The 26145-nt window shown below is 37.3% G+C and overlaps 1 protein-coding gene across 29 annotated transcripts; it reads right to left on the minus strand.

Annotated features, from left to right (window-relative positions):
• Positions 1-6747: 6747 nt before the first annotated feature.
• LOC141045412 (uncharacterized) lies at positions 6748-13629 on the minus strand. Of its 29 annotated transcripts, none has more exons than XM_090250556.1 (5): positions 11902-13629; positions 8131-11425; positions 7639-7701; positions 7312-7434; positions 6748-7112 (listed from the first exon to the last, which is right to left on the minus strand). In XM_090250556.1, exon 1 carries the CDS (start codon positions 12776-12778, stop codon positions 12374-12376), a length of 405 nt encoding a protein of 134 aa, XP_090106682.1. In that variant the 5' UTR covers positions 12779-13629; the 3' UTR covers positions 6748-7112; positions 7312-7434; positions 7639-7701; positions 8131-11425; positions 11902-12373. The 29 variants fall into 29 exon arrangements, with proteins under 29 accessions (XP_090106682.1, XP_090106684.1, XP_090106676.1 ...); XM_090250558.1 differs by having other exon boundaries at positions 7312-7399; positions 7639-7727; XM_090250550.1 differs by having other exon boundaries at positions 8108-11425.
• Between the last annotated feature and the right edge of the window lie 12516 nt (positions 13630-26145).

A 26145-nucleotide genomic window follows, 5' to 3' on the forward strand; every position in this document is an offset into this window, starting at 1 on the left:
CCTCTGCTTTATTAGATTCGGGAGCCTCAGCATGTTTTTTAGATGAACAATTTGTTAAAAGTCGTAAAATACCCTTTGTACAGAAACCTAAACCAGTACATGTAGAAGTCATAGATGGTCGTCCCTTGTCTTCTGGAGATGTCACTCATGAAACTCATCCTATAAAAGTAACAATAGACGGTCATGATAGCTACATAGCTTTTAACATAATTAAATCCCCGTCCAATCCAGTTATTTTAGGTTTATCCTGGCTAGAAAAATATAACCCTCGAATAGATTGGAATTCGCGTAAACTTGACTTTTCCAAAAGCATTATTAATAGTTCTACGAACCAAGTAAAAAATTATAAGTCTAGTACAGTAAAACCCGTACTGATAGGTGCAAAAGCATTTATACACGCAGCAAAAGAAGGATCAACTTTTGCTATTTATGCTGCACCTATTTCTGAAAACGTAAAGACTTCAAGTGGCATTCCAAGTCAATATCAGGAGTATCAAGACGTTTTTGAGAAAAAGAATGCAGATATTCTTCCTGAGCATCGTCCATATGATTGTTCAATCGACCTCAAGGAAGGAACTCAGCCACCATTTGGACCAATTTACAGTTTATCGCAAGATGAGATGGCTGAACTCAAGACATATATTGACGAGAATTTAGCGAAGAATTTCATACGCCATTCAAAATCTCCAGCAGGAGCTCCAATTCTATTCGTAAAGAAAAAAGATGGATCTTTACGAATGTGTGTTGATTATCGAGGACTCAACAAGATCACAATCAAGAACAGGTATCCATTACCTTTGATATCAGGACTCCTTGACCAGTTGAATCAAGCTAAGATCTATACAAAAATAGATCTAAGAGGAGCATATAATCTAGTACGGATCAAAGAAGGAGATGAATGGAAGACTGCGTTTCGAACCAGGTATGGACATTTCGAATATAATGTCATGCCCTTTGGACTCACGAATGCACCAGCTGCTTTTCAACATCTCATGAATGATGTATTTCGTGAATTCTTAGACAATTTTGTCGTCTGCTATCTAGACGATATCCTGATCTATTCCAACAACGTCGAAGAACATGAAATACATGTTCGTCAAGTATTACAAAAACTTAGAGATGCAGGATTGTACGCCAAGATGGAAAAGTGTGTATTTCACACTACTCAAGTTGACTTTTTAGGATACATCATTTCAAATGATGGTCTCATGATGGATTCTAAGAAAGTCCAAACAATCGTGGATTGGAAGATTCCAAGGACGGTAAGAGATGTCCAATGTTTCTTGGGATTTGCCAATTACTATCGGATCTTCATCAAAGATTTCTCACGAGTTGCAGCTCCACTTACACGCTTGACTAGTAAAGATAAATTTCAATGGAATCAAGAAGCGGAAGCAGCATTCGAAGCCTTGAAGACATCGTTTGTCTCTGCACCAGTCTTATATCGTGTTGACTTTTCCAAGGCATTTTTTATGGAAACAGATGCATCAGATTTTGCCTTGAGTGCAGTTTTATCACAAATGGGAACAGATGACAAACTCCATCCGATAGCTTTTCATTCAAGAAAATTCTCAGCAGCCGAGATCAATTATGAGATCCACGATAAAGAACTTCTTGCGATCGTGGATTCCTTTCAAGAATGGCGTCATTATCTAGAAGGCGCTTCTAGTCCAGTCACTGTATATACAGATCACAAGAACCTCGAGTATTTCATGTCAGCACACGTGTTGAATCGTCGTCAAGCTCGTTGGAGTATGTCTTTGTCAAGATTCGAGTTCATTATCACTTATCGGCCAGGAAAACAACAAGGTTTATCCGATGCCCTATCTAGACGTTCTTATTTTGCACCAAAAGAAGGAGATGCAGCTTTTGAGCAACAAAGAACGGTCCTCTTGAAACCGGAGCAATTTCATCTCCGAGCAATGAAATCAACATTGACTGTTGATTCAACTTTTCTCAAGCAAATCCAGTCCAGTATGTCCTCAGACCCTCTTGTTTATGATATCGAGAATAATTCTTCCAAGTCTCATGATCCTTCTAAGTTTGAGTTCAAGAATAATCTATTATATTTTGAAGGACGCCTATATGTTCCAGAAGGAGAAGCACGTTTACGTGTTCTTCAAGCACGTCATGACTTTCCAGCAGCAGGGCACTTTGGATATAATAAGACTTTGGAACTCATATCAAGAGATTTTTGGTGGCCACAAATGTGGAAGTCAGTCAAAGACTTTGTACAATCATGTGATATTTGTTCAAGATCAAAAATTCCTCGTCATCGACCTTACGGACTTCTTCAGCCATTACCTATACCAGAACAACCATGGTCTTCTGTTTCTATGGATTTCATCACAGATCTTCCAAGCTCAAGATCTTATGATTCTATATTTGTGATAGTAGATCGTTTCACCAAGATGGCACATTTTGTGCCATGTACAAAATCTATCACAGGTGAAGAAACAGCTAAGCTTTTCATTGATAATATCTATCGCTATCATGGATTACCTAAAGATATCATATCGGATAGGGGAACTCAATTTGTGTCAAGATTTTGGAGGACCCTTTTCAAGATTTTAAAAGTGGACATAAAGCTATCTTCGGCTTTCCATCCTCAAACTGATGGACAAACAGAGCGCGTAAACCAAGTCTTGGAGCAATATTTAAGGTGTACTATCAACTACCAACAAGATGATTGGACAACCCTTCTGCCATTGGCAGAGTTTGCTTATAATAATACGGTACATTCTTCCATGCAACAAACACCTTTCTTTGCCAATTATGGCTATCATCCACGACTTGATACTTTTGATTTTTCAAAAGTTGATAATCCTGCAGCAGAAGATATGGCAAATCGGTTGTCAGAGTTACATGCAATAATGAAGACACAATTGAAGGAAGCTCAAGAACGACAAAAGATAAACGCAGATCTATATCGTAAGGAGCAACCACAAATCAACGTGGGTGATAAGGTATGGCTACTTCGTCGCAATATCAAGACTACTCGACCTTGTGACAAGTTGGACTATCGTAGGCTTGGCCCCTTTTCTGTTTCTGAACAGATCAACCCAGTTGCATATCGGTTACATCTACCGGAGTCAATGAAGATCCATCCTGTATTCCACGTATCTCTTCTTGAACCATATAAGACAGTGGATATACAAGGAAGAAGACAAATGCCACCGCCTCCTATAGAAGTAGATAATAATGAAGAATTTGAGGTGGAAGAGATATTAGACTCAAGGCGGCGCCGAAATAAGCTGGAATATCTTGTTCATTGGCGCGGATATGATATTAGTGAGCGCACATGGGAGCCATCCAGGAATCTAGCAAATGCATCAACTAAAGTCAAAGTTTTTCATCAACGACATCCATCAAAACCAAGATGAAAACCTCTCTTATAAAAGAGACAAGATTGAGGCAAGATAACATTCAATTTCCTATCCTTGTTTGTAACTTCTTTGCATTTTGTGACGCTAATTAGATGGAGAGTCAACAACAAGCGGATTCAACTCAAGAACCTTCGTTTGCTGACTTACCGGATGAGACATTGCTATTGTCACAACCTTCAAGACGACGCAACCGAGATGAAGACCCTCAAGAACGACATGTTCTTCCTCGAATAGATGGTGAGATACAACGCGTTTGGTATCACGACCTTGGAAGAGATTCTCGATGTTTGGTGATATTATTGGAGATAGGAACGACTCCTGATGGTGTTTCAAATGTATTATTTGAAGGAAGTTATGAAGGCCTCAACAGTGATCAAATAACAGGGTGGTCTTCTCGCCCTGGAATGGGACACTATCGATGGCTAAGAGGACCCATCAACTATCTTCGAAGAGAACAAAGATCAGAATATGTAGCAAATACAATTTGCCGCATATTAGATTTTCTCAATATATAATCACCGCTCCTCGTGGAACTCGTCCCTAGAAGGGGGGGTAATGTCACGGACATACATATAATTACCTATATGAATAGATAAAAGTATGTAAAAGTAGATAAAAGTAGGTTAATTGTGTAATATCTTCTAGAGAAGCTTCTTAGAAGCTTCATAGACGCTGCTTTGACTTTATAGGAGTCTATAGTTGACTTTTAGGTTAGAAACTTGGTCAATAAGTTAGCCATGTGCCACACATGTTGGAAGCTTAAAGAACAAGCTAACTACGTGGTCCATCCATAGAAAACTTGCCTTGCAAGCAAAGGCATGTGGACTAGAAAGTCAACATATATTGGAGGTCTTATAGAACATCGCCACGTGGCTTCTAGTTAGATAGTATATATAGAGGCAAGAGTGAAGCCCTCTTCACTCTTGTCAACTCCTTTCTTGCTTCTAGTCCAGGTTCAAGAGTCTTTAGTTTCTTGTCTTGCGGCAATAGCCATTCCAGTTTCCTTTTAATATACATACTTGTTTATATTTTGACTTATTATATCGAGATAGCCTTTTGGTGTATATTTTTCCTCATCGAGTCTTTGTCCTTGACACTATGTTGCATGAGTAATGAATCTATAAAATTTAGTTAGAAATCACATGCCAAGGGTCCTAGTGGATTACATGCAAAGCATCTAGAAGTGGTTTACTTTGTATGTTTCTTGTCAATACTAGGCTTGAAACAACAAGTAGTTTAATTTCATATACTCATTTTTTTTTATCATACTCATTGTCAATTGAAATAGGGTCTTTAATCACCCTAGAATTAATGTCCTTATATTAACAATTGTTGGATCAATACATTAGTTGTCATAGTTGTATTACTAACTACTACATTGACAATTCCTCAAGTACTTAAGAGCATTGGAACTACCTATAACATGAATCAATTACTTGAAAAGATATTGATTATAATAAATGCTATTGCTTAGTAGAGTGGAAAGAACAATATCATCATGGAGTAGTCATCAATGTAAAAATACTCTAGGTCTAGCCTGTTGTTAAATTACTCCAAGTCTTGCATTGAAACTATATTGAGTTGTTCTCAAAATTTAATAAATGTATTTTTTTCTAATGGTTTGATAAATATATCTGCCAATTGTTTTGTTATAAGAACATAATTGAGACTAATATTGTTTTTTTCAATTTATTTTTATATATAGTGAAAATGCACATGAATATGTTTTGTTCATGAATAAAATGCATCATCTTTGGTCATCTTTATAAAGCTTATATTTTTGCAATTTATCTATATAAAATTAGACTAAAAAAATCTTAGGTCCTTAAATAGTCTCCATAATTATATGGCTTCTCTTAATCCATTTGATAGGACCATGTATTTTGCTTCAATAAAGGACATGACCACACAACTTTGCTTCTTCAACTTCTAAGTTACTAGACTATATCCAAAAATGAATACAAAGTCAATAATTGACTTTCTTTGATTAAGACAAGATGCATGGTTTGAGTCAATAAATTCGATTAGTTTATTGATGTCTATTTTTTTATAAAAAAAAATACCATAGTCTTAGATTCCTTTGAGATATTTAATAATCCTCTTTATTACTTTTAGATGAGATTTTTGTAGATGTTGAAGGAACCTACTTACTATACCTACTAAATAGGAGATGTTGGGTCTTATTTAAGTGACATGTCTTAATTGTCTAACAATACCTCTATATTTTATAAAATCTATAGATTCTCCATTTGTCATGTCTTTGTGTAGAATTAGTTTCTTTTTTGTTGAAATAAAGCTTAATTCACATTTATTTATATCTAGTTCAATAAGCATATCAAATACATATTTTTGCTGATTAAAGAAGATATCCAATTCTTTAATATATACACATTTAATTTGATGTATAGAATTCTATTTCTTTCTACTATATCAAAAATATCATATTTGATTTCAAGTTTTTTTTTAATCCATTTGATCTATGGTTGGTTGTTGCTTGAAAATAGAAGACCATCCATATATAATATTAAGATCAATATCTTGTCGTCATTTACAAATAAGCATAGATTGTTATCTGTCTTTTTTTTAACAAAATCATATTCTAAAAGATACTTATCAATCTTTTAATACCAAGCTTGTAGAGCTTGCTTTAGTCGATAGAGAGCTTTTTTCAATTTATACTTATAATTTTTAGAACCTTTGATAGTGTGACTATATGGTTATAAAATATATACATTTTTGTATTACATATGTGCTTGCTTAAGAATGCACCAAGCACCTAGCTAATGAAGGCAAGTAGAAATGCAACAACAATCCTACCAAGTCTAATAGGATCTTAAATAAACTTCAAGTAATCTTTAATGACCGTAATAAAACTTTATTCAATTCAAAAAAAATTTAAAAGAAGTTACAAATGAAACACAAACAAGTCCTAAAATAATCTCAAAATAAAATAATAAAGAAATCTTAAAGAAGTGCATCGATGATATGGGAGGTCGTGTTGAGATCCTTAGGTGTCCAATCTGCCACATGCAAACACACGAAACCGGAAGCCTGGGAGGTAATGAACGTGCAATCACGCTGCTTTGGTTGTGAGGTAATCATCTGGGCTGTCCTCATTTATGCTCGACTTGCGATCACAAGCTGGGTTGGCACTTGTCCAGTTATGGCAATTTCAAATCCATGAATCATGTTCTCCAGCTTCTCGTTGAGTTTCCTTCTCGTCCGTGAGTCATACATAGATCTGGCTACTTTCGCGAGCCGAGCTTTGCGCTTGTGTAGCCTTGAGCTCGCAGACTTCTTCTCTCTACCCCTCATTGACACACACACACACAGACACAGACACACATACGCGCACTAAATATAAACATGCAAACAGATGTTACTGTGTATGTGTGTCTTGTTGGAAACAATAACAGTGAGTAACTCAACATAACGAACAAACTAAGTGAAACGTCGCAACTAGTTTGATATGCGAGATCTAAACGGTCGCACCTCCCTCAATAGAATAATAACAGTGTACACTCAATTTTTAATAAAGGTAATATATTCTTTCTATCAAAAACTCTCAAGTTCACTTGCCTCATATGGTATCAGAGCGAAGCTTTGAAAAAGTTTTATGATATACATTTAAGAAAACATTGGAGACAGAAAAAGGAGGCTTTGTAGAAGACGTTCTACATAGAAAGTTGGGGCACTAACGAATCCTTCTCTTGTCTTCAAACATGACTGCAAGCATCATTACCACGGATAAGTGGCCTAAGTTTGATGGCTCGTGGTATTCCATCTGGAAGAAAAAGATTCAAATGAAGTTTGAAATGGAGAACCTATGGGATGTAGTTGCAGGAAAAGAAACACAACCAACACCTGTTCAAGAAGTAAATGCAACATCAACTTCACCATCAACTAATCAAACTGAAATCCTTACCTGGAAAAGTGTCACTCCCCACACTGATTTCAATCCTCTTGCGGGAAGAAACAGCCATGAAAAGCTCTTCTTCTGACTCACATGCCCTCTTTGTAGGACGCAAAGGAAAGACAAAATGGCAACCTCACAAATCCAATCCAAAAGACCATAAGCTTTCAAAACAGCACAACAAACCTACAACTCCTTGCCCACATTGCAAGAAAATGGGGCATTGGGGTTCCGAGTGTTTTAAACACAAAACACGAGTTGCTGCAAATTCAGCAACAACAAATCATGATAACAAGAAAAATAACCAAACATGGAAGCAAGAACAAGTAGAGGAATTACCTCCCGCTTTCTATGCCGATGTTTACATTACACAAGCTTTTTGCTCGGTGAAATCACCTAAGCCTGGAACCACCAAAGACACACAATGGCTGATTGATACGGGTGCCACCCACCACTTAGCACATAATAAACGACAATTCATTAATTTCAAACCATTTCTACATGATGACAACAAAGTATACCTTGGCTATGGCACAACATTACCCATCTATGGCCAAGGAGAAGTAGAAATCTCAATGACAAATGGCTAGACACTTCGTCTCTCCAATACCTTATATGTACCAGACTTACACAAAAATCTATTCTCCGTATGTGACTATGATCTCGAAGGTGGTGGCATCTTAATAAAAAATCAGATGTGTAATCTATTAGCAAGAGACAACACAATACTCGCCTCCTGTCCTCTTCGAGATAATCTTTATCTACTAGGATCAACAAAATTCCCAGCCCAAAATGTGGTGGCACAAACCATCGCTTGGTCAGGAGAATCACCATCTGTTTCCGTGCCCCCAAGTGCCGATCACAGAGTTTTTATCTCGCAACCTTCACTGACGACCCTTTCGGTCCTGATCACGTATGCTGGTCACCACAGCTCTCTCCAATGCCGTCTTCCCCCACTACGAGCGACTCTGCCTGGTGGACAATCGACATGGAGTTATCTTCCGCCCTCAACTCCCATGCCTCTCAACTACCACTACCAGAGCCTCGGAATCCTACTCGTCACCACGAAGCACAGCAGATTCCTCTCCACCTCGGCACAGCAAACTCGCAAGGACTCCATGGCCGAACCGGCTGCCTCTTGCTGCTGCTGTCTTTTCCGCCCATATTACGACACTACGACCCACTACAGCCCCGTTGCCGGAAGCCACTCAAGCTGTCGCCTCAGTTCCAAGCTCGCAACAATTCTTGCGGCATCGAAGGCTTGGTCATCCCAGTACTGACCGCCTCAAGCACTTAATCACCAACTCAGCTGTCACGGGAATCCACCTCAAAACGATCTCCAACCAAGTGTGCCCGACATGCCTCCATGGCAAACATACAGCCAAAAAGTTTCCAAAACAAGCGACTACAAGAGCCACTCAACCTCTCGAATTAATTCACTCTGATTTAAGCGGCCGCATCTCTACTCCAACATTCTCCGGCTACGAATACTATGTTACATTCATCGACGACTTTTCCAGATATACCGTACTAAGACTATTACGAAAAAAGAGCGAATGTCTACATGAATTCGAATTTTTTCACACATGGGCTGAGAATCAAACCGGCTATAAAATCAGAACTCTCCGCTCCGATCAAGGAGGAGAGTACTTATCTTCAGAATTCACTCACTACCTGGAAGCACATGGAATTCAACGTCAACTCACCACAGCGTATACACCACGCCAAAATGGTGTGGCTGAACGCAAGAATCGAACTCTCCTCGACACCACAAGGTGCATGCTCCATGAAGCTCAGCTCTCTAGATCGTATTGGGGAGAAGCAGTCACCTGTGCTGCGTATATACAAAATCGACTTCCCACGAAGGCTATTCCTTCTCACACCACTCCATTCGAGATGTGGCACAAGAAGAAGCCCGATCTCACTCACATTCGTGTATTTGGAAGTCGATGTTATGCCAAAATCCCTGATCCGCTCCGTGTCAAGCTTGATGGAAAAACGGAGGCTTGCATATTCCTTGGCTATAGCCCGGTCAGCAAGGGATACAAGGTTCAACTCCTCCGCACCGGCGCCACCGTCGTCTCCAGGGACGTCATCTTTCAGGAGGAGCCTGCTCCTCCCCGCCAACCTGTTCAGGCCAGCCCCTCACCCGATGCCAGACTCCAGGAAGACCCACATTTCTTCCTTCCCAGCGGGTCGCAGCTCCCTGCCACTCCACCTGCGCGTGTATCCACGCGTGAGCCCCAGCACCCTCTTTCTGATGCTCCGCAGGTGCCGTCGGACCAGCATCAACGTCCTCCTTCACTACCTGTCACGAATCCTCTTGATGATCACCTCTCGTCTGCTGCTCCGGAACCATCTGCTGCTGATGGCCCCAGCCCGGGGTTGAGCAATTTCCATATTTTGCTTCCCCTGGCTCCAGATTCCGCCCGTGCTCAGTCCCGACTTGAACAATCCTCGTTGCCCGAGGTACCACCACTCCTCCCGGCTAGACCGTCCCCGCGGCATGACGTCCGGTCTCCCACCGGCTTGGCCCTCATGCCTCATTTAGGCCACCACAAACAAGCTCCCAGCACGGACCATGTTGCTGCCTCTCCCGTTGAGTCCCCGCATGGAACCTCTCCTGTACCCGTTCGCAAGTCTTCTCGCACCAACAAAGGCGTACCCCCGCCGCGAGACCCTTCCGAAAATTATGATCCAAGTTCTCTTCGGCCGCGGAAGACTCCTCCGCGACCCTCTCGACCGAAGCGCGCTCTTCTAACCCTTGCCGCGGTTCCCATGGAGCCAGCGACCTACACGCAAGCCATGACGTCTTCCGACAGTCACCATTGGAAATCTGCCATAGCTGAAGAACTAAACTCCCACGCGATGAACGGCACGTGGATATTTTCGACTCTCCCTGCCCATCGAAAACCCATCACCTGTAAGTGGATTTTCAAGCTCAAATTAAACAGCCACGGCCAAATTGACCGCTACAAGGCCCGTCTCGTAGCCCGGGGTTTTAACCAAATTCCCGGGTTGACTACCACGAGACGTTCTCCCCGGTGGTGAGAATTCAGTCAATACGACTGATTCTCGCCCTTGCCGCCCAGCTGAACCTTCATGTCCATCGGATGGACGTGAACACAGCCTTCTTAAATGGCGTTCTCTCCGAGGAAATATACATGCGCGTGCCGCAGGGGGTGACTTCCCCCCGCCCCGGCATGGTCTGCGGCTTACTCAAGACCCTCTACGGGTTGAAACAGTCTCCCCGAGAATGGTTTACGGTCATAAACACCTTTTTACTTACCCTCGGCTTCACAAATTCTGCTGCGGATGGGAATGTCTATGTGTTACAGAATTGCTCTGACTTCGCGGTCCACACCCTCTACGTCGATGACACTCTCATCGCGGCAAACTCCCTCCCCTTGCTCCATTCGATCAAGCGACAACTCCACTCTCGCTTCTTACTCTCCGATCTCGGCGAAGTACATCACCTGCTCAGTTTACAGGTCACTCGAAATCTTGATCACGGATGGTTCCGAATCACACAAGCTCTGTACATCACACAGAAGCTTGCAGAATTCGGTTTCCTCGCCTCCAAACCTGTGTCGACCCCGCTGGCCCCTGGGACTTATCTTTCAGCGGCCGACTGTCCGTCCTCCTCTGCCGAAACTGCCCTTATTGCTGCCTTCCCCTATGCGAATGCTGTAGGGTCGCTGAACTGGGCCAGCTTGTGCACTCGCCCGGATCTCTCGTTCACGGTCAGCGTTCTTGCTCAATATATGCACAACCCGGGCGATGCCCATATACGTGCATGTAAACATGTGTTTCGGTACCTCCGCGGCACTATCGACCACTACCTGGAGTACGGCCGCACTTCTACTGTGCCGCGCCCTCTCTACGGCTTCAGCGATGCCGACTGGGCAGGCGAAGTGGATCAACGCCGCTCGACATCCGGCTACGTTTTTCTTCTGTCAACAAGCGCCATCAGTTGGAGCTCCGCGCGCCAAAAGACGACAGCCCTATCCAGCACCGAGGCTGAGTATGTCGCCATGGCCACAGCCGCGTCCGAACTTGTATGGTTGCGGCAACTCCTCCACGACCTTCACTGCACCGACACCCTAAAAACGCCGACCCGTGTATACTGCGACAACCAATCAGCGTTAGCATTGGTCACAACCACTCGTTTTCACTCCCGCACAAAGCACATTTCTATCCGCTACCATTTCATACGCCAACTTGTGGCTCAACACAAAGCCGACTTTACCTACTGCCCAACAGAAAAAATGCATGCGGACATTTTCACGAAGTCCCTCACTGGGCCGAAGCTTGCCCAGCATTTACCCATGCTTGGCCTGCTTGGAGGAGAAACCCCCCGTTCGTGATGCTTTGATTAAGCGGCCGTATTGGAAACAATAACAGTGACTAACCAAACATAACAAACAACTTAGTGAAACGTCGCAACTAGTCAAATATGCGAGACCTAAACGGTCGCACCTCCGTCAATAGAATAATAACAGTGTACACTCAATTTTTAATAAAGGTAATATATTCTTTCTATCAAAAACTCTCAAGTTCACTTGATTCTAATATGTCTGTGTGAGCGCACAGTCGTCTCACCCGTTTCGAGTAAAGACCTGTTTTGTACTTTCGTCACGATGCGTAGCTGCTGCTTGCACCAGTGCCGGCAGCTGTCACTGGGACAGACCACATCTTATCTTCGGTGCGTTGGAACTTGGTCCGACAGAATGACAGTTTCAGTATTCACCAACTTTTTACACCAGAGAACTGTTTTGTGGTTTGTGACACGCATCCTTGGGGAATGAGGCAAAACCTCGGAGGCACGCTGGATGGATGGATGCGGAAACACGGGTGAGAATCGCCAACTCCCCCACAACCTCCCCCCCGCCGACTTCTGGAACTCCCGTCCAACAGCTGCCTCCGTGGAACCCCACATGAAGGGAACTACGTACGCCACGCAGAACGCTACCACCAAACGAGCTTCTCCCGTTGACCTGGCACCCCCGCCGACACTAGAGGGTTTCCACGCAACACACCGCCTCTCCAAACCGTCGCCAGTGCAGTTATCACCTTATGACATGGGAGGAGTGAAATGCAGACGCCCTACCGACAACTGCACCAAGCCATGCCATGCCTTGAGACCTCTCTCGTCGCGCCTGTGCTGTTCCTGATAAGTGATACGTCGTCGCGTTCCCGTGGGTAGCGGCAGACCGCGAAACCGCCCCGTCACGTGCGATGTTCCGGAACATGGCAGCCATCGTGGCCTTCGACGACAGCGACGGCAGCGACGACGAGGTGGAGGACGGCGTGGACGGCCCGAAATGAGAGGAAGCAGAAAACCAGGATGGAGGTCAGCACCACCAGTTGTGAGAAGTTCGTTAGAACAGGCAACAAGTCGCCCGCGCGCGCTGGGTGGTTCGGTGGAGGCCACGCCATTGCGTGTGAGCAATTCCTGGAACTGGCGGCAAGAGTGCATCCGTGCCCGCGGAGAGTTACAATGCGTAGCCACGGGCGCTTTGCGGACCTTAGGAACATCATATGAGGTGGGTAGAGCACGTGTAAAAATGTTATTGTCTGGAAGAGTTCATGTTGTTCATGGAAATGTAACAGGAAAATAGATGGAGGTGGCAGGTTCATCCCCGGCCTCCATGTTTTCACCACGTGCCGTGTTTCGGAAGGTAAACAACACACAGCCGATCATTTGTAGGCAGCACGCACGACTCAAACTGTGTCCAGTAAATTGGGATTGTTTAGAGCTATGTCACTCGAACCAACACCAGTAGGTGAAATCCGACACAGGGTTCAGTCAAAACCAATACAGGGTTCAGTCATCGCGATCATTCTCATTTGGCAATACGTGACGTGACTTGTTCCGAATGGACGCACGCGTTGCCACCAATTCATCACCTGCGTGCGCGATGGTTTCGTCAATGTTGTGCACGCTGTGCATGGAAACCAGGACTCCAAGTGCTGGTTTGAAGCTGGGGTTTGCTGTTTCTTTCGCAGTCGAAGGGAAGCTAAGCTGGGCCTGGGTGCCGTGAGCAACTTGTTTCGTCGTGGCCTTTGACAAGCTTGTGTGAGATGCGTGTCATGCTGAGTACCTTGGTATGCAGTGGACCTAACTGCGAGGTCTCGGTTGGAATGATTTCATGTTGGCGTGGCGGCTACGTGTTATTTTTATTGCTGGAAATTAGTTTGTTACTTTTCATGAAAGTTATTTGTGTTTCTTTAGCCGGAGACTTTGGATTTGGTTGGTTTTATATTAATAGAAGAAGGCAGGTGCAATAGGCAATTATAGATAGGATTTTGATTACTTTAGGAGAATATTGTTTTTGCTTGTAGTTATAGTTCTTGCTTCTAATTAGCATCTAATGTAGAGGTTAAAAGTATTTGAATCATTACCTCAATAAGTTACAATAAGTGTATAAGTTAGTTATTTGAAGTATTAGTAGTTGAAAATTAGAATACAATTTATTTCAAAAGAAAAATTTAAGGATGTAAATTGTTATCAGTAAGACAAGTTCAACTAAAATAATTAGTTTTAGATTGACTTAATCTAGTATTTATGTAATCATTTAAAAAATATATGTCCAAATGAGCCATTTTTTTTTCTTTTAAAATCTATCAAAATTTCTTTAATAACATTAAAGAAATTCTCACATAAATAAATAAATAAATAAATATATAAATATATATTAAAGATATAATTGTGGTGCTCAAGGTTGTGGTAAAAATATAAGATGTATATATATATATATATATAAATTTCTATTATTGATGAATTATTTTAAAAAAAGATCCAAAAGAAAAATATATATCTATTCAAAATTATGATAGTATCTCACTCAAATTGTACTAAAAATGTGAAAAATACTTGAAATAATTATAAATAATTTATTATCATTTTAATACTTTAATTTGTAAATATTCTTAGAAGTTACTTGTTAAAATTATGTACTAGTATGATTATTTGAAACCTCATATTTAGTATCATTCAAACTTTTAAGTATCTTTAATTATTATATCAAAATAAAAATGTTGTCACTACTAATTTATATTTGGAAAATCTCACAAATACTAATGTAATTATGATTTTTTAACTACCTTAAAGAAACTACAAAATATTGATGTATATAAGATATTTAATTAGCTTCATCACTTTCCTTCTACAAATTTATATAACATGCACTCCATTCCAATCCATTGCATCATCTAGTCCGCATTGTTTTTTTAAAACATGAATATCTAATAACTTATAACCATACTAAAAACAACAATACCTATTTTGACACCATCTATTATTCCTTTAAATTCATTACCTATTTTGACACCATCTATACCTTTTAAAACTCAGTTTTGTAATCTTTTCAATTGTCTCATTTCATTTGTAAAAAGTATCTAAATTTCTACACAATGCTAGATACTATTAGTATAATCATAGCTCTTTCTATTAAAGTCACTATATACCTAATTCATATATGGTATTATACATATTCAATATATATGTATTTAATAGATTCTATATGATATATTATAATATATGTATTTAGTATAACATACTTAATACTTAATATTGTACTCAAAGTACTTAAGTGATGTGAAGAGTAAGCTTCTTCATCTATTCAATGGTATTTTTTTATCACCTCTAAGTACCTTCATGGTATCAAAGTATAAAAAACCTTAGACCAAATTTAAGTGTGAGTAAGGTGAATCTATACTTATATAAGAGAGCAAAGCAAAAAAAAAAAAAAAAGAAAAAAAAAAAAAATTGTTACTTCTATATAAAAAGCTCAATAACTCATAAATCAATCTCTAATTTATTCCATAGATTTACTTCTCAGTATTTAGAAATTGTCTATTATTCTTCAATAACAAATAAACAAAGAAGTAAGACCAAGCTTACCTTGGCTCATGACTATCACAGTCTAGCCCTTATAATATCTTCTTCAACTTATTTATGCTATACTCGTGAAATTCCAAATTCTAACGATGATTCCTTACTTAACCATTTTTTACAACTAATTTAATCACCAGCCCTATTGAATTAACTATTCTAAGAATTATTAGTCTATTTTATAAATATCTTATTAAAACAAATTTCTACCCTTTTTACATAGGCCCACTCCTAATTGTGTATCGTCCTTGTAAATACATGATTGATACATATCTAAAAAAAATTAAACAAAATTCTATAAAATTACTATCCCTCTGGCCCACCCAATTGATCAACTACCACATTATTTGTTGTTGGTTCTACCAATTTTGGTTTCAAATATAAACTTTCATCCTCTTCCAATCCTTCTATTGGCTCTTTCTTCAATTAGGTTGAATGGTCTTCATTGTACTTGTCCAATTCACGGACTTGAGCCTCCAATTTCAAGATTTAGGCATCCCTCAATTTCAATTGGTGTTGATGCTCAATCATCCATTCTGAAACTTCATAAACTGGCATCATTAATACTTTTGATTGACCAATATTGACTAAATCATTTACCAATTTTGTCACCTCAACATTCAATGCTTCAATTTGAGCCTTCAACTACTCCGTTTCACATCTGTATTAGTTACTCAATATCGCTTTCTCTTGTACCAAGAACTCTACCTTTTTTCATTCTACATTGCAAGTAGCACGTGACTTTCTTCTATTCCAAATTCCATGTCTTGCGATGCTATAGCAATTCATTTTCTTGACCTTCCACAATCTTGATGATGTATTCTTTTTCGTTTGTTCAAGCTTCTTATTTCTGTAAAAACCTTTGTTTCAATGTCATCTTGGACTCTGCAATCACTCGGATGATCTATTCTTTCTCTATAATTCTTTGGTTTTGCATGGATATCACCTTTTTGCTTACCTCCAATTCTTGTTTGACACTGCCTTTTGCATCCAATGCTCATATGATGTATTGTATTTACAAAATATATTTCAATAAAGCATTCTTAAGATGTACGCCTTTTGATAGTCAGCCTTGTAGAAACACCAATTGATTGATATCTAACAAAATTAAAACTTCATTCTCCTCCTCCACTACCAAACTAATCAGAGCTGATTCTAGTGCAACTTCTGGAACTGCCTCTTATACCAATGTACGACTCGATTCTCCAATTTTATATACTACATCCCCTAAATTGGTAGTTAGTGCCAATAAATTTTGATCACATTATTGAGGCACTGACAAGAGTATATTTTTCTCCGCTATTGACATTGCTTGATTCAATGTAAATACAATTACGGCATACACATAGTTAGAATAGAGCAATGTTGTAAACTTCCCTATTTTTTGCTTAGTTGTCATTTTCTCATGAATACAGGTTGCTATATAAGTTGCCCAACTAAACACCATCCCGTCAAGCATCCCTACCTATTGCAAATATTAACTATCTTGACATATACATGTTAAGTCAATACAATCTTAAACGCCTCAACATGATGCTCATCCATTCCATGAACTCTGGTGTAATTACCTCAGTTGTCTACCAACCTTGGTTCTTTTCAAACAATGACATTCTACCTTTCAAAAATACTCTCGGGCTCAAATCCCTCGAGTCCATCGCCCCCACTCCAAGCTCTCCAATTGAAAGATACAGTACCTTTTCTAGGATCTTTTTATCAATACTGATAATGTGTCCTTGTACTACGCTTGATCCATCCTCTAGGTCATAGTTTGCAATGATTTCTTCCATTAATGCTACATTAATTGATGGCAAGTTGTTTGACCTTCGCTAAAACTAAAACATTTGTGCATTTCAAAAATCTTATATTCTTCTTAGCATCCAATACATCTCCAATTTCATAGGCTCTATATTGATAACGATTACTATGGATGGTGGTTTCAAATTGCATTTAACTTTCATATTTTGGCGACTTTCCTCTCTGTTCGTAGCTCTCTTTGCACTCTCAATTGCCTTGATGCACACTCTTCCAAATTCTAACTATCAATGCTACTTTCTAGTACTCCCGAAATACAAGAAATTGTAACACAAAAAAACAACAACAGAATGCGATACCATAGAATCACCTTCAATGGGTGCCCCACTCATATTCTTTTACCTAGTAGTAATAACGACAACATATTATCTATACTGTTTGTTTTTTCTACCGTCCTATCTAATCTATGACTAATTACATCTTTAACTATCCTTTCAGCCGCGTCTACATCCTAGTCCATCTATACCAATAAGTATAGCCCAGGAAAAAAATTGAAACATGTCCTGGATTTTAAGTACAATACAACTGTAATCGGTTCCTGTTAATATGTGTACTGAATTGATGGTCCATAAAATCTACCAATTGAATAGGCCCATTGAAAAATCCTTCAACGACTTGATATGGACCATTAATTCAAAGTATTAGAGTAAATTATCTTAGAAATATAGTTAATAGTCAAAAGGGTAATAAAAACTAAAAGGTACCAATGTTGTCTTTTAAAAAGGTGACTTCTACTTACTTTGTAGGACCATAAATAAAGCAAAAAAAAGTAGATTAGAAAAATAAATAATATAGGTATCTTTAGAAGGAAGTTAAGAATAAATTCTAGCAAAATTTACTTAGAAAAACTAGATATTGATACCCAGAGAGGGCGAGTTATGAACCAAGGTCGAAATCAAACCCTGAGGCACAAAACTAAGTCTCGATGACAACTATGGGGATTCTTTTGTAAAATCAAAGAATTAAATTTGATAGAAAATTAGATAGGATTTCTATGAGTATTGATTTTGGGCGATTTGGAGTTTTCATGACTTTATAAGAACTTTACAAAGTCAAGATTGTTTTCGGATGACTTAAGGCTTTATAAAATAAAATAGGGTTGATGTTTCTAGTGATTTCAAGAGTTTTGTAATAGATATATAAATGAAATTTTATAGGTTAATGGTCATAGTTGTGCTTAATATGTGTTTTGAATCTTAGCTTGATCTAACGGTTGAATCAAGGATTATTGAGGTTTAAAAGGGTTAAGATCTCAAAAAATAGAATTTTAGGTCTAGTGAGGGTTTTTAAGATTTTTTATAATATACTATTTAGATTGGAGTGAAATTTATAGATAAAGATAGTAGACTTTTTTTTCTATGTATATAAAAAGTTTGAGATCAATCAATGGTGAAAAAGAGACTTATTGGCTCCGAGAGATTGGCATCAAGATTGGAGAAGGAGGCTAGCTAATACCTGAGCACGTTTCTAAGGTTATTGTCTATTTGGTAATTTCAATCTTTTTTAAATTTTTTACGCTTATTTTTAACTTAATTTTTAAGAAGTATGCAAAATTTGGATTAAGATCAATGGTTCATTCATTAGTTATTGAGGTTTAAATGTGTTGTAGAAATTATTAGGGTTTGGATAGGATTTGATTTAGGGTTTAAGGTTTGGTTAGGATTTGGTTTAGGATTTAGGATTTGGTTAGGATTTGATTTAGGGTAAGGATGTGGCTAAGGCTTGATTAGGATTTGATTTAGGATTAGATTTTAATTAGGATTTATTTAGGGTTAGGATTTGGTTAAGACTTGGTTTAGGATTTAGGATTTGATTTAGGATTTAATGTTTGAATAAGTTTTGATTTAGGATTTAGGATTTGGTTAGGATATGATTTAGGATTAGGATTTGGTTAGGATTTGGTTAGGGTTTGATTTAAGATTAGGGTTTGATTTAGGATTTAGAGTTTGGTTTAAGATTTAAAGTTTGGTTTAAGATTTAAAGTTTGGTTATAGTTTGATTTAGGATTTAGGATTTTATTAGGATTTTTTGTCACGGACATATATATTTACCTCAATAGTTACTTATATAATTAAATAGAAGTATGTAAAATAGAATAATTTCATAAAGTCTTCTAGACAAGCTTCCTAGAAGCTTTATAGATGCATTTTTTACTTTAGATGCATTTATAGGTTAAAAACTTGGCCAAAAAGCTAAACATATATTGGTAGCTTGTGGAACAAGTTATCTCCATATAATAGCTTGTGGAACAAGCCAACTACCTGGTGCATACATAGATAACTTGCCTTGCAAGATAAGACATGTAGCTAATAAAGTCAACACATATTGGAGGTCCTATAACACATCACGATGTAACTCTTAGTTAGATAGTATATATGGAGGTAAGAGTGAAGCCTTCTTCACTATTGTTAATGCCTTTCTAGTCTTAGTCTTGTTTCAAGACTTTCTAGTCTTCTTGTTTTTGACAATTGCTATTCTAGTTAATATTACATCATCTTTTGAGAGACTTTCTAGTTCTCTTCAATGATAGAAGAGTATATTGAGGATTCTCTTTCTTCGAGATTCATATCCTTAATAATTTGACAAGAGTGCTAGTATATTATTTCCATCTTATTTTAGAGGTGAGTGGATTAGCCCACTTCTATTGTTGTATTTTCAAGGTTACGAACTATCCACCTTTAAACAAAAAATCTTGTTTTTTAACACTGGTCTTTTCTTAAAGACAATGGATTACCCATCTTTGTGAGATTTGTTTTTAGAGGTTGTGGATTACCTTCCTCTAATTTAACTTTTGAATTCGTTTGAGTTGTCTATGGAAGGAAAGATTATGGATGCTACTCTCAATGGAAGTAAGAATAGATTTGTAACTATTGCAGATCTTCATAAGCTTATCAACACTCTAAGAGTGAAAATCTCACGTATTTTCAACGTGAATCATGGAAGTACTATGCCTACACCTATGGAAGAAGTTCAGAGTCTGTGGCAAGAAGTTGTGTAGTTGAAAGAAGCAATTAGATCAACATCACAACCAAATCTAAGGAGTTTTGCTTCTACAAGTATAATAAGGGTAAGGATTAATATGCCTGAGAAGTTTCATAGAACAAGATTTAAATTTCAAGGATTTTTGCAACAAATCAAGCTCTATCTAAGGCTGCATCCTTTCCAATATCTTGATGGATTTATCCAAGTCAGATTTATAGGTACACTATTATTAGGAAGTGCTCTCTCTTAGTTTGCATCTTTAATTGAAAAAGATTCATGACTCCTTTATGATTTGAATTCATTCCTAATAGTATTTATGGCTTTATTTAGAAAAAGTAATCGAAAACGAGTAATAGAGACCAAGCTTTTATCCTTACAACAAGGATCACGATCAGCCATTACATATGCTACCAAATTCCAAAATCTTACTTGCAACCTAGACTGGAACGACAAAGCATTTATCAATCAATTTCAATATGGATTGAAGGATAGTGTCAAAGATTTATTATTAACAATATCAAAAGTAGAGTCTTTGGAATAATTTATTATTCAAGCCATTTCATGCGGCAATCATTTATTTGAAAGGCATCAAAAACAAAGATTTGATTGGAGAAGAACAAGTAATGGCAACAACTTCTAAGTTTTTTGAAACGTACTTGTCAAAGTTAGAATCAATGTAAATTGATATAATACGTTTTAAACCTCTCACGAAGCAAGAAAAGACTTGACATCGCCAAAAGGGGTTGTATTTATATTATGGAGAAGCTAAGGACATTGCTCAATATTTTCCAAAGAAGCAATACAATTATAAAATAAAGAGCACAATTACTAAAGAAGATGATGTGCCAGAAAACAAGTTTCTCCAGCAACAATAGGGACTGTGCGGCTGGAATCATGTGCAATACCTAGTAAAGGTCCTATCCTCTCTTTAGATCTTTCACCTTGTTTTATAATAGAAGTAAATTTGGACCTAATAATCTTTGCTTTGTTAGATTCAAGAGCCTCAGCATGTTTTATAGATGAAGATTTTGCCAAAAATCAAAAAATACATTTAGTGAAGAAAGTTAAATCCGTACATGTAGAAGGCATAGATAGTTGTTGGTTGTCTTCTGAAAATATTATCCATGAAACTATTCCTTTAGATATAGCAATTAAAGATCATAACAACGTAGTAGTATTTAATATAATAAAATTTCCCTCTAATCTGATTATTTTAGGATTATCATGGCTAGAAAAATATAACCCTCAAATAGATTGGATTTCTTGTAACCTTAATTTTTTTGATAGTATAATTCAAGATTGCATTAGCAAAATAGAAGTATGTAAGTCCAATACGTCCAAATCTTTACTAGTAGGTGCAAAAGCTTTCATGCATGCTACAAAAGAAGGATCGTCTTTTGCTATATATGCTACATCCATTTCTAATGGTGAAACAACGTCGAGTGGTATTCTTAAGCAATATCAAGAATTCTAAGACATTTTTGAAAAGAAAAATCTAGATATTCTCTCTTAGCATTAACCATATGATTATTCAATTGATCTGCAAGAAAGAGCCCAACTTCCACTTGGACCAATCTATAGCTTATTGCAGAATGAATTGACTACATTAAAGGAGTACATTAATGATAATTTGGCAAAGAACTTCATACGCCATCCTATCTTATTTGTAAAGAAGAAAGACGGATCTCTGTGAATGTGTGTAGATTATCAAGGACTCAACAAGATCACCATCAAAAATAAGTATCCTTTGCCTTTAATTTTAGGACTTCTTGACTAACTCAATGAAGCAAAGATCTATACCAAAATAGATCTACGAGGAGCATACAACTTAGTTCGTATCAAAGAAGGAGATGAATAAAAGATTGCTTTTTGAACTAGATATGGACATTTTGAATATAATATCATGCCTTTTGGACTCACGAATGCACCAGTCGCTTTTCAACATCTTATGAATGGTATTTTTTGTGAATTTTTAGATGATTTTATTATTTTCTATTTAGAAAACATTCTAATCTACTCTAAGAAAATAGAAGAACATGAGCTTCATGTTTGTCTAATAGTACAGAAACTTAGAGATGCAAGATTATATGTCAAGTTGAAAAAGTGTGTATTCCACACTATCAAAGTTGATTTTTTAGGATACATCATTTCCAACAAAGACCTTATGATGGATCCCAAGAAGGTTCAAACTATGATAGATTGGAAGATTCCAAGAATAGTACGAGATGTACAATACTTTTTGAGCTTTGCTAATTACTATCAAATCTTCATCAAGAATTTTTCTCAAGTCGCAGGTCCACTTATACGTTTGACTTGTAAAAACAAACTTGAGTGGAATAAAGAAGAAGAAGCATCATTTGATGCTTTAAAGAAGGAATTTATTTTTACACCAATTTTATATTGCATTGACTTTTCTAAGGCATTTTTTATGGAAACAAATGCGTCAAATTTTGCTACAAGTGTCGTATTGTCACAAATGGAAATAGATGACAAATTCCACTCAATAGCTTTCCATTTGAGGAAATTTTTATCAACCAAGATTAATTATGAGATCCATAAAAAAGAGTTCTTTGCAATTGTGGATTCATTTCAAGAATGGCATCATTATCTAGAAGGTACCTCAAGTCCAGTTACCATATATGTAGACCATAAGAACCTCGAGTACTTTATGTCAACACGTGTCATAAATCGTCATCAAGCCCATTAGAGCATGTCTTTATCTAGATTCAATTTCAAGATCACTTATCAATTCAAAAAATAATAAGGTTTATCAAACATTCTTTCTAGACATTTTTATTGTCACGAACATATGCATGTAAGCTAATAATTATATGTATAAATAGGTAGAAGTAAATAAAAGTAGGTAAAAATAAGTTAATTCTATAGTATTTGGTATAGAAGCTTTTTAGAAGCTTCATAGATGCTGCTTTGACTTTATAGGTGTCTTTAATTGACTTTTTGGGATCAGAAACGTGGTCAATAAGTTAGCCATGTGCCACACATGTTGTTAGCTTGAAGACCAAGCTAACGATGTGGCCCACATGTAGAAAAACTTGCCTTGTAAGTCAAGGTATATGTCCTATAAAGTCAACACATATTGGAGGTCCTATAGAATATTGCCACGTAGCCCCTAGTTAGATAGTATATATAAAGACAAGAATGAAGCCTTCTTCATTCTTGTCAACTCCTTTCTTGCTTTCAGTCTAATTTCAAGGGTTTCTAATTTTCTTGGCTTTTGGCAATAGCCATTCTAGTTTCTTTCTTAATATATATATCAAGTTATTTCTATTTTTACATCTTTCTATGAGAGAAGTCTCATTTATTTATTTATCTTTATCATGTTCTTGTCCTTAACAGGATGACAAGAGTACACCTACAGTATCAAAGCTTTGTCTAATCTTGATTAAGAGTGGATTACACCTTTTTCTTGATAAGACGTAAGCATATTGGAAGTTGCGGATTACCCTCTTCTAAACTGATATTTTTCTTAGTATTTTCTTTGTTCTCAAGTCCTCTCTTTTGGTTGTCTTGAGCAATATTAGACATCTTTTCTTTTCTAAGTGTTATCATAGCAGAATTTGTTGAAATAAAGAGTGCAATGGCACAAATGCAAAAGCAATTGAGAGAGTTAATGCTTGCAATGCATCAACTCAATTTATCACCACAAAGAGCAACAAGATTTGTAAGAAGTGAAGATATAGAAAAGATTGGAGCTGCTTCAACATCTATACCAAATCATGTCTCTTCTCCTATGGTGGAACGCCCTTCTAGTGTTATTGAACCAAGAATTGCCCTACCGAGAAGTTTGATGGTACCAGATTCAAGTTTTGAGGATTTATCAATCAAATGTAATTTGTGATTGAACTTCAATTCCAAAACTATCCACTTCCAAGATCACAAGTTAGATTCATTAATACGCTCCTTTCAGGTTCAACATTATTATGTTTTTTTATTTTCTTGAATAAGAAGATCTAATATTGGATAATCTAGAGGCTTTTTTGGCAAAGTTTCGATCCATGTATACAGAACATGATATAATTCGTATTGCAACCAATAAGATCCATATTTTACGACAAGGCAATTGATCAATAACGATGTATGCTTCACAATTTTGACAACTTGTCACTGATATCAAGTGGCATGATGTTGCACTTATTAACCAATTTCTCTATGGATTATAATATGAGAAAAAAAAATTATACTCAACTTACCTGATCATCAAACATTTAGTCAAGCAATTGACTTTGTTGTGAAGTGTGACAATCGTCTTTTTGAATTCCAATCTAAGAACTATATAAGTAGATCTCAACGTTACTATAATTCAATGGCAACACCAATATCTCTTCAACGTATATATTTGGAAGTAGAGGATATGCAAATTGATGCAATATGTTTCAAACCTCTTATTGAGCAAGAAAAGATTTATCGTTGTCAAGAAGGATTGTGCTTATATTATAGAGAACCTAAGCACACCACTCAACATTGTCCAAAGAAGTGACGTAACTATAAAATAAGGAGTATGGCGATCAAAGAAGATAGCATGTCAAAAAATAAATTTGTCCAGCTACAATAGGGATCGTGCGGCCGGAACCTTATACAATGCCTAGTGAAGGTCCTATCCTCTCCTCAGAACCCTCTCCATGTTTTACGATAAATGTTACTCTATGACTTAAACAGCACAAAGCCTCTGCCCTACTAGATTCAAGAACCTCAGCATGTTTCTTAAATGAAGAATTTGCTAAAAGACATAGCATATTTTTAGTGAAGAAAACTAAACCTATTCATGTAGAAGTCATAGATGGTCGTCCGTTAGCTTCAAGAGATGTTACTCATGAAACCTTTCCTATAGAAATAGTAACTAATGGTCATAGTAGCTTTGTAATATTTAATATCATTAGATCTCTTTCTAATCTAGTCATTTTAAGTTTATCATGGCTAAAAAAATATAATCCTAAAATAGATTGAACTTCTCATAGTCTTGACTTTTTTGAAAGTATCACTAAAAGCATAATTAATCAAGTAAAAAGTCATAAATCTAGTATAATTAAACCTATATTTGTAGGTACAAGAGCTTTCTTACATGCTGCAAAAGAATGATCACCTTGTTTCATTTATGTCACACATGTTTCTACTAATGGAATGACTTCAAGTGGCATTCCAAGCCAATATTAAGATTTTCAAGATGTATTTGAGAAGAAGAATACAAATACTCTTTCGAAGCATCTTTCCTATGATAGCTCAATTGACCTTCAAGAAGGAGCACAATTGCTATTTGGACCAATCTATAATTTATTTCAAAATAAGTTGGTTGAACTCAAGGAGTATATTGAAGAAAATCTTACCAAGAACTTCACATGCCATTCTAAATCTCCAGTAAGAGCTTCAATTTTATTTATGAAAAAAAAAGATTGATCATTGCAGATGTGTGTCGATTATCGAGGAGTCAACAAAATCACTATAAAAAATAAGTATCCACTACTTTTGATATCTGGACTCTTTGATGAGTTGAATCAAGCTAAGATCTATACAAAAATAGATCTATGAGGAGCATACAATCTGATACGCATCAAAAAAGGAGATGAATAGAAGATTGTGTTTCAAATAAGGTATGGACATTTTGAATACAACGTCATGCCTTTTGGACTTACAAATGCCATTATCTAGAAGATACTTCAAGCCCAGTCACAATATATATGGATCACAAGAACCTTGAATATTTTATGTCAACACGTATTTTGAATCGTCGCCAAGCCCGTTAGAGTATGTCTTTGTCAAGATTCGAATTCAAGATCACTTATCGACCAAGAAAACAACATTGTTTGTGAGATGCACTCTCTGGACGATCTTACCTTACACCAAAGGAAGGAGATGTTGCTTTTGATCAATAATGAATAATTCTCTTGAAGCTAGAGCATCTTCATTTTTGAGCAATGAAATCAACACTAACTATTGATTCAACTTTCATTAAGCAAGTTCAATCAAGTATGTCTTCTGATCCTCTTATTCGTGATATGAAGAGAAATCCTTCAAAGTCTCATGATACTTCCAAGTTTGAATTCAAGAAGAATCTACTATATTTTGAGAGATGCCTATATATTCCAGAAGGTGAAGCTTGATTATTTGTTCTTCAAGCTCGTCATGATTTTCTAGTAGCA

Source organism: Physcomitrium patens, chromosome 5, assembly GCF_059467195.1.
Source record: "Physcomitrium patens ecotype Gransden chromosome 5, ASM5946719v1, whole genome shotgun sequence".
Taxonomy (NCBI): Eukaryota; Viridiplantae; Streptophyta; class Bryopsida; order Funariales; family Funariaceae; genus Physcomitrium; species Physcomitrium patens.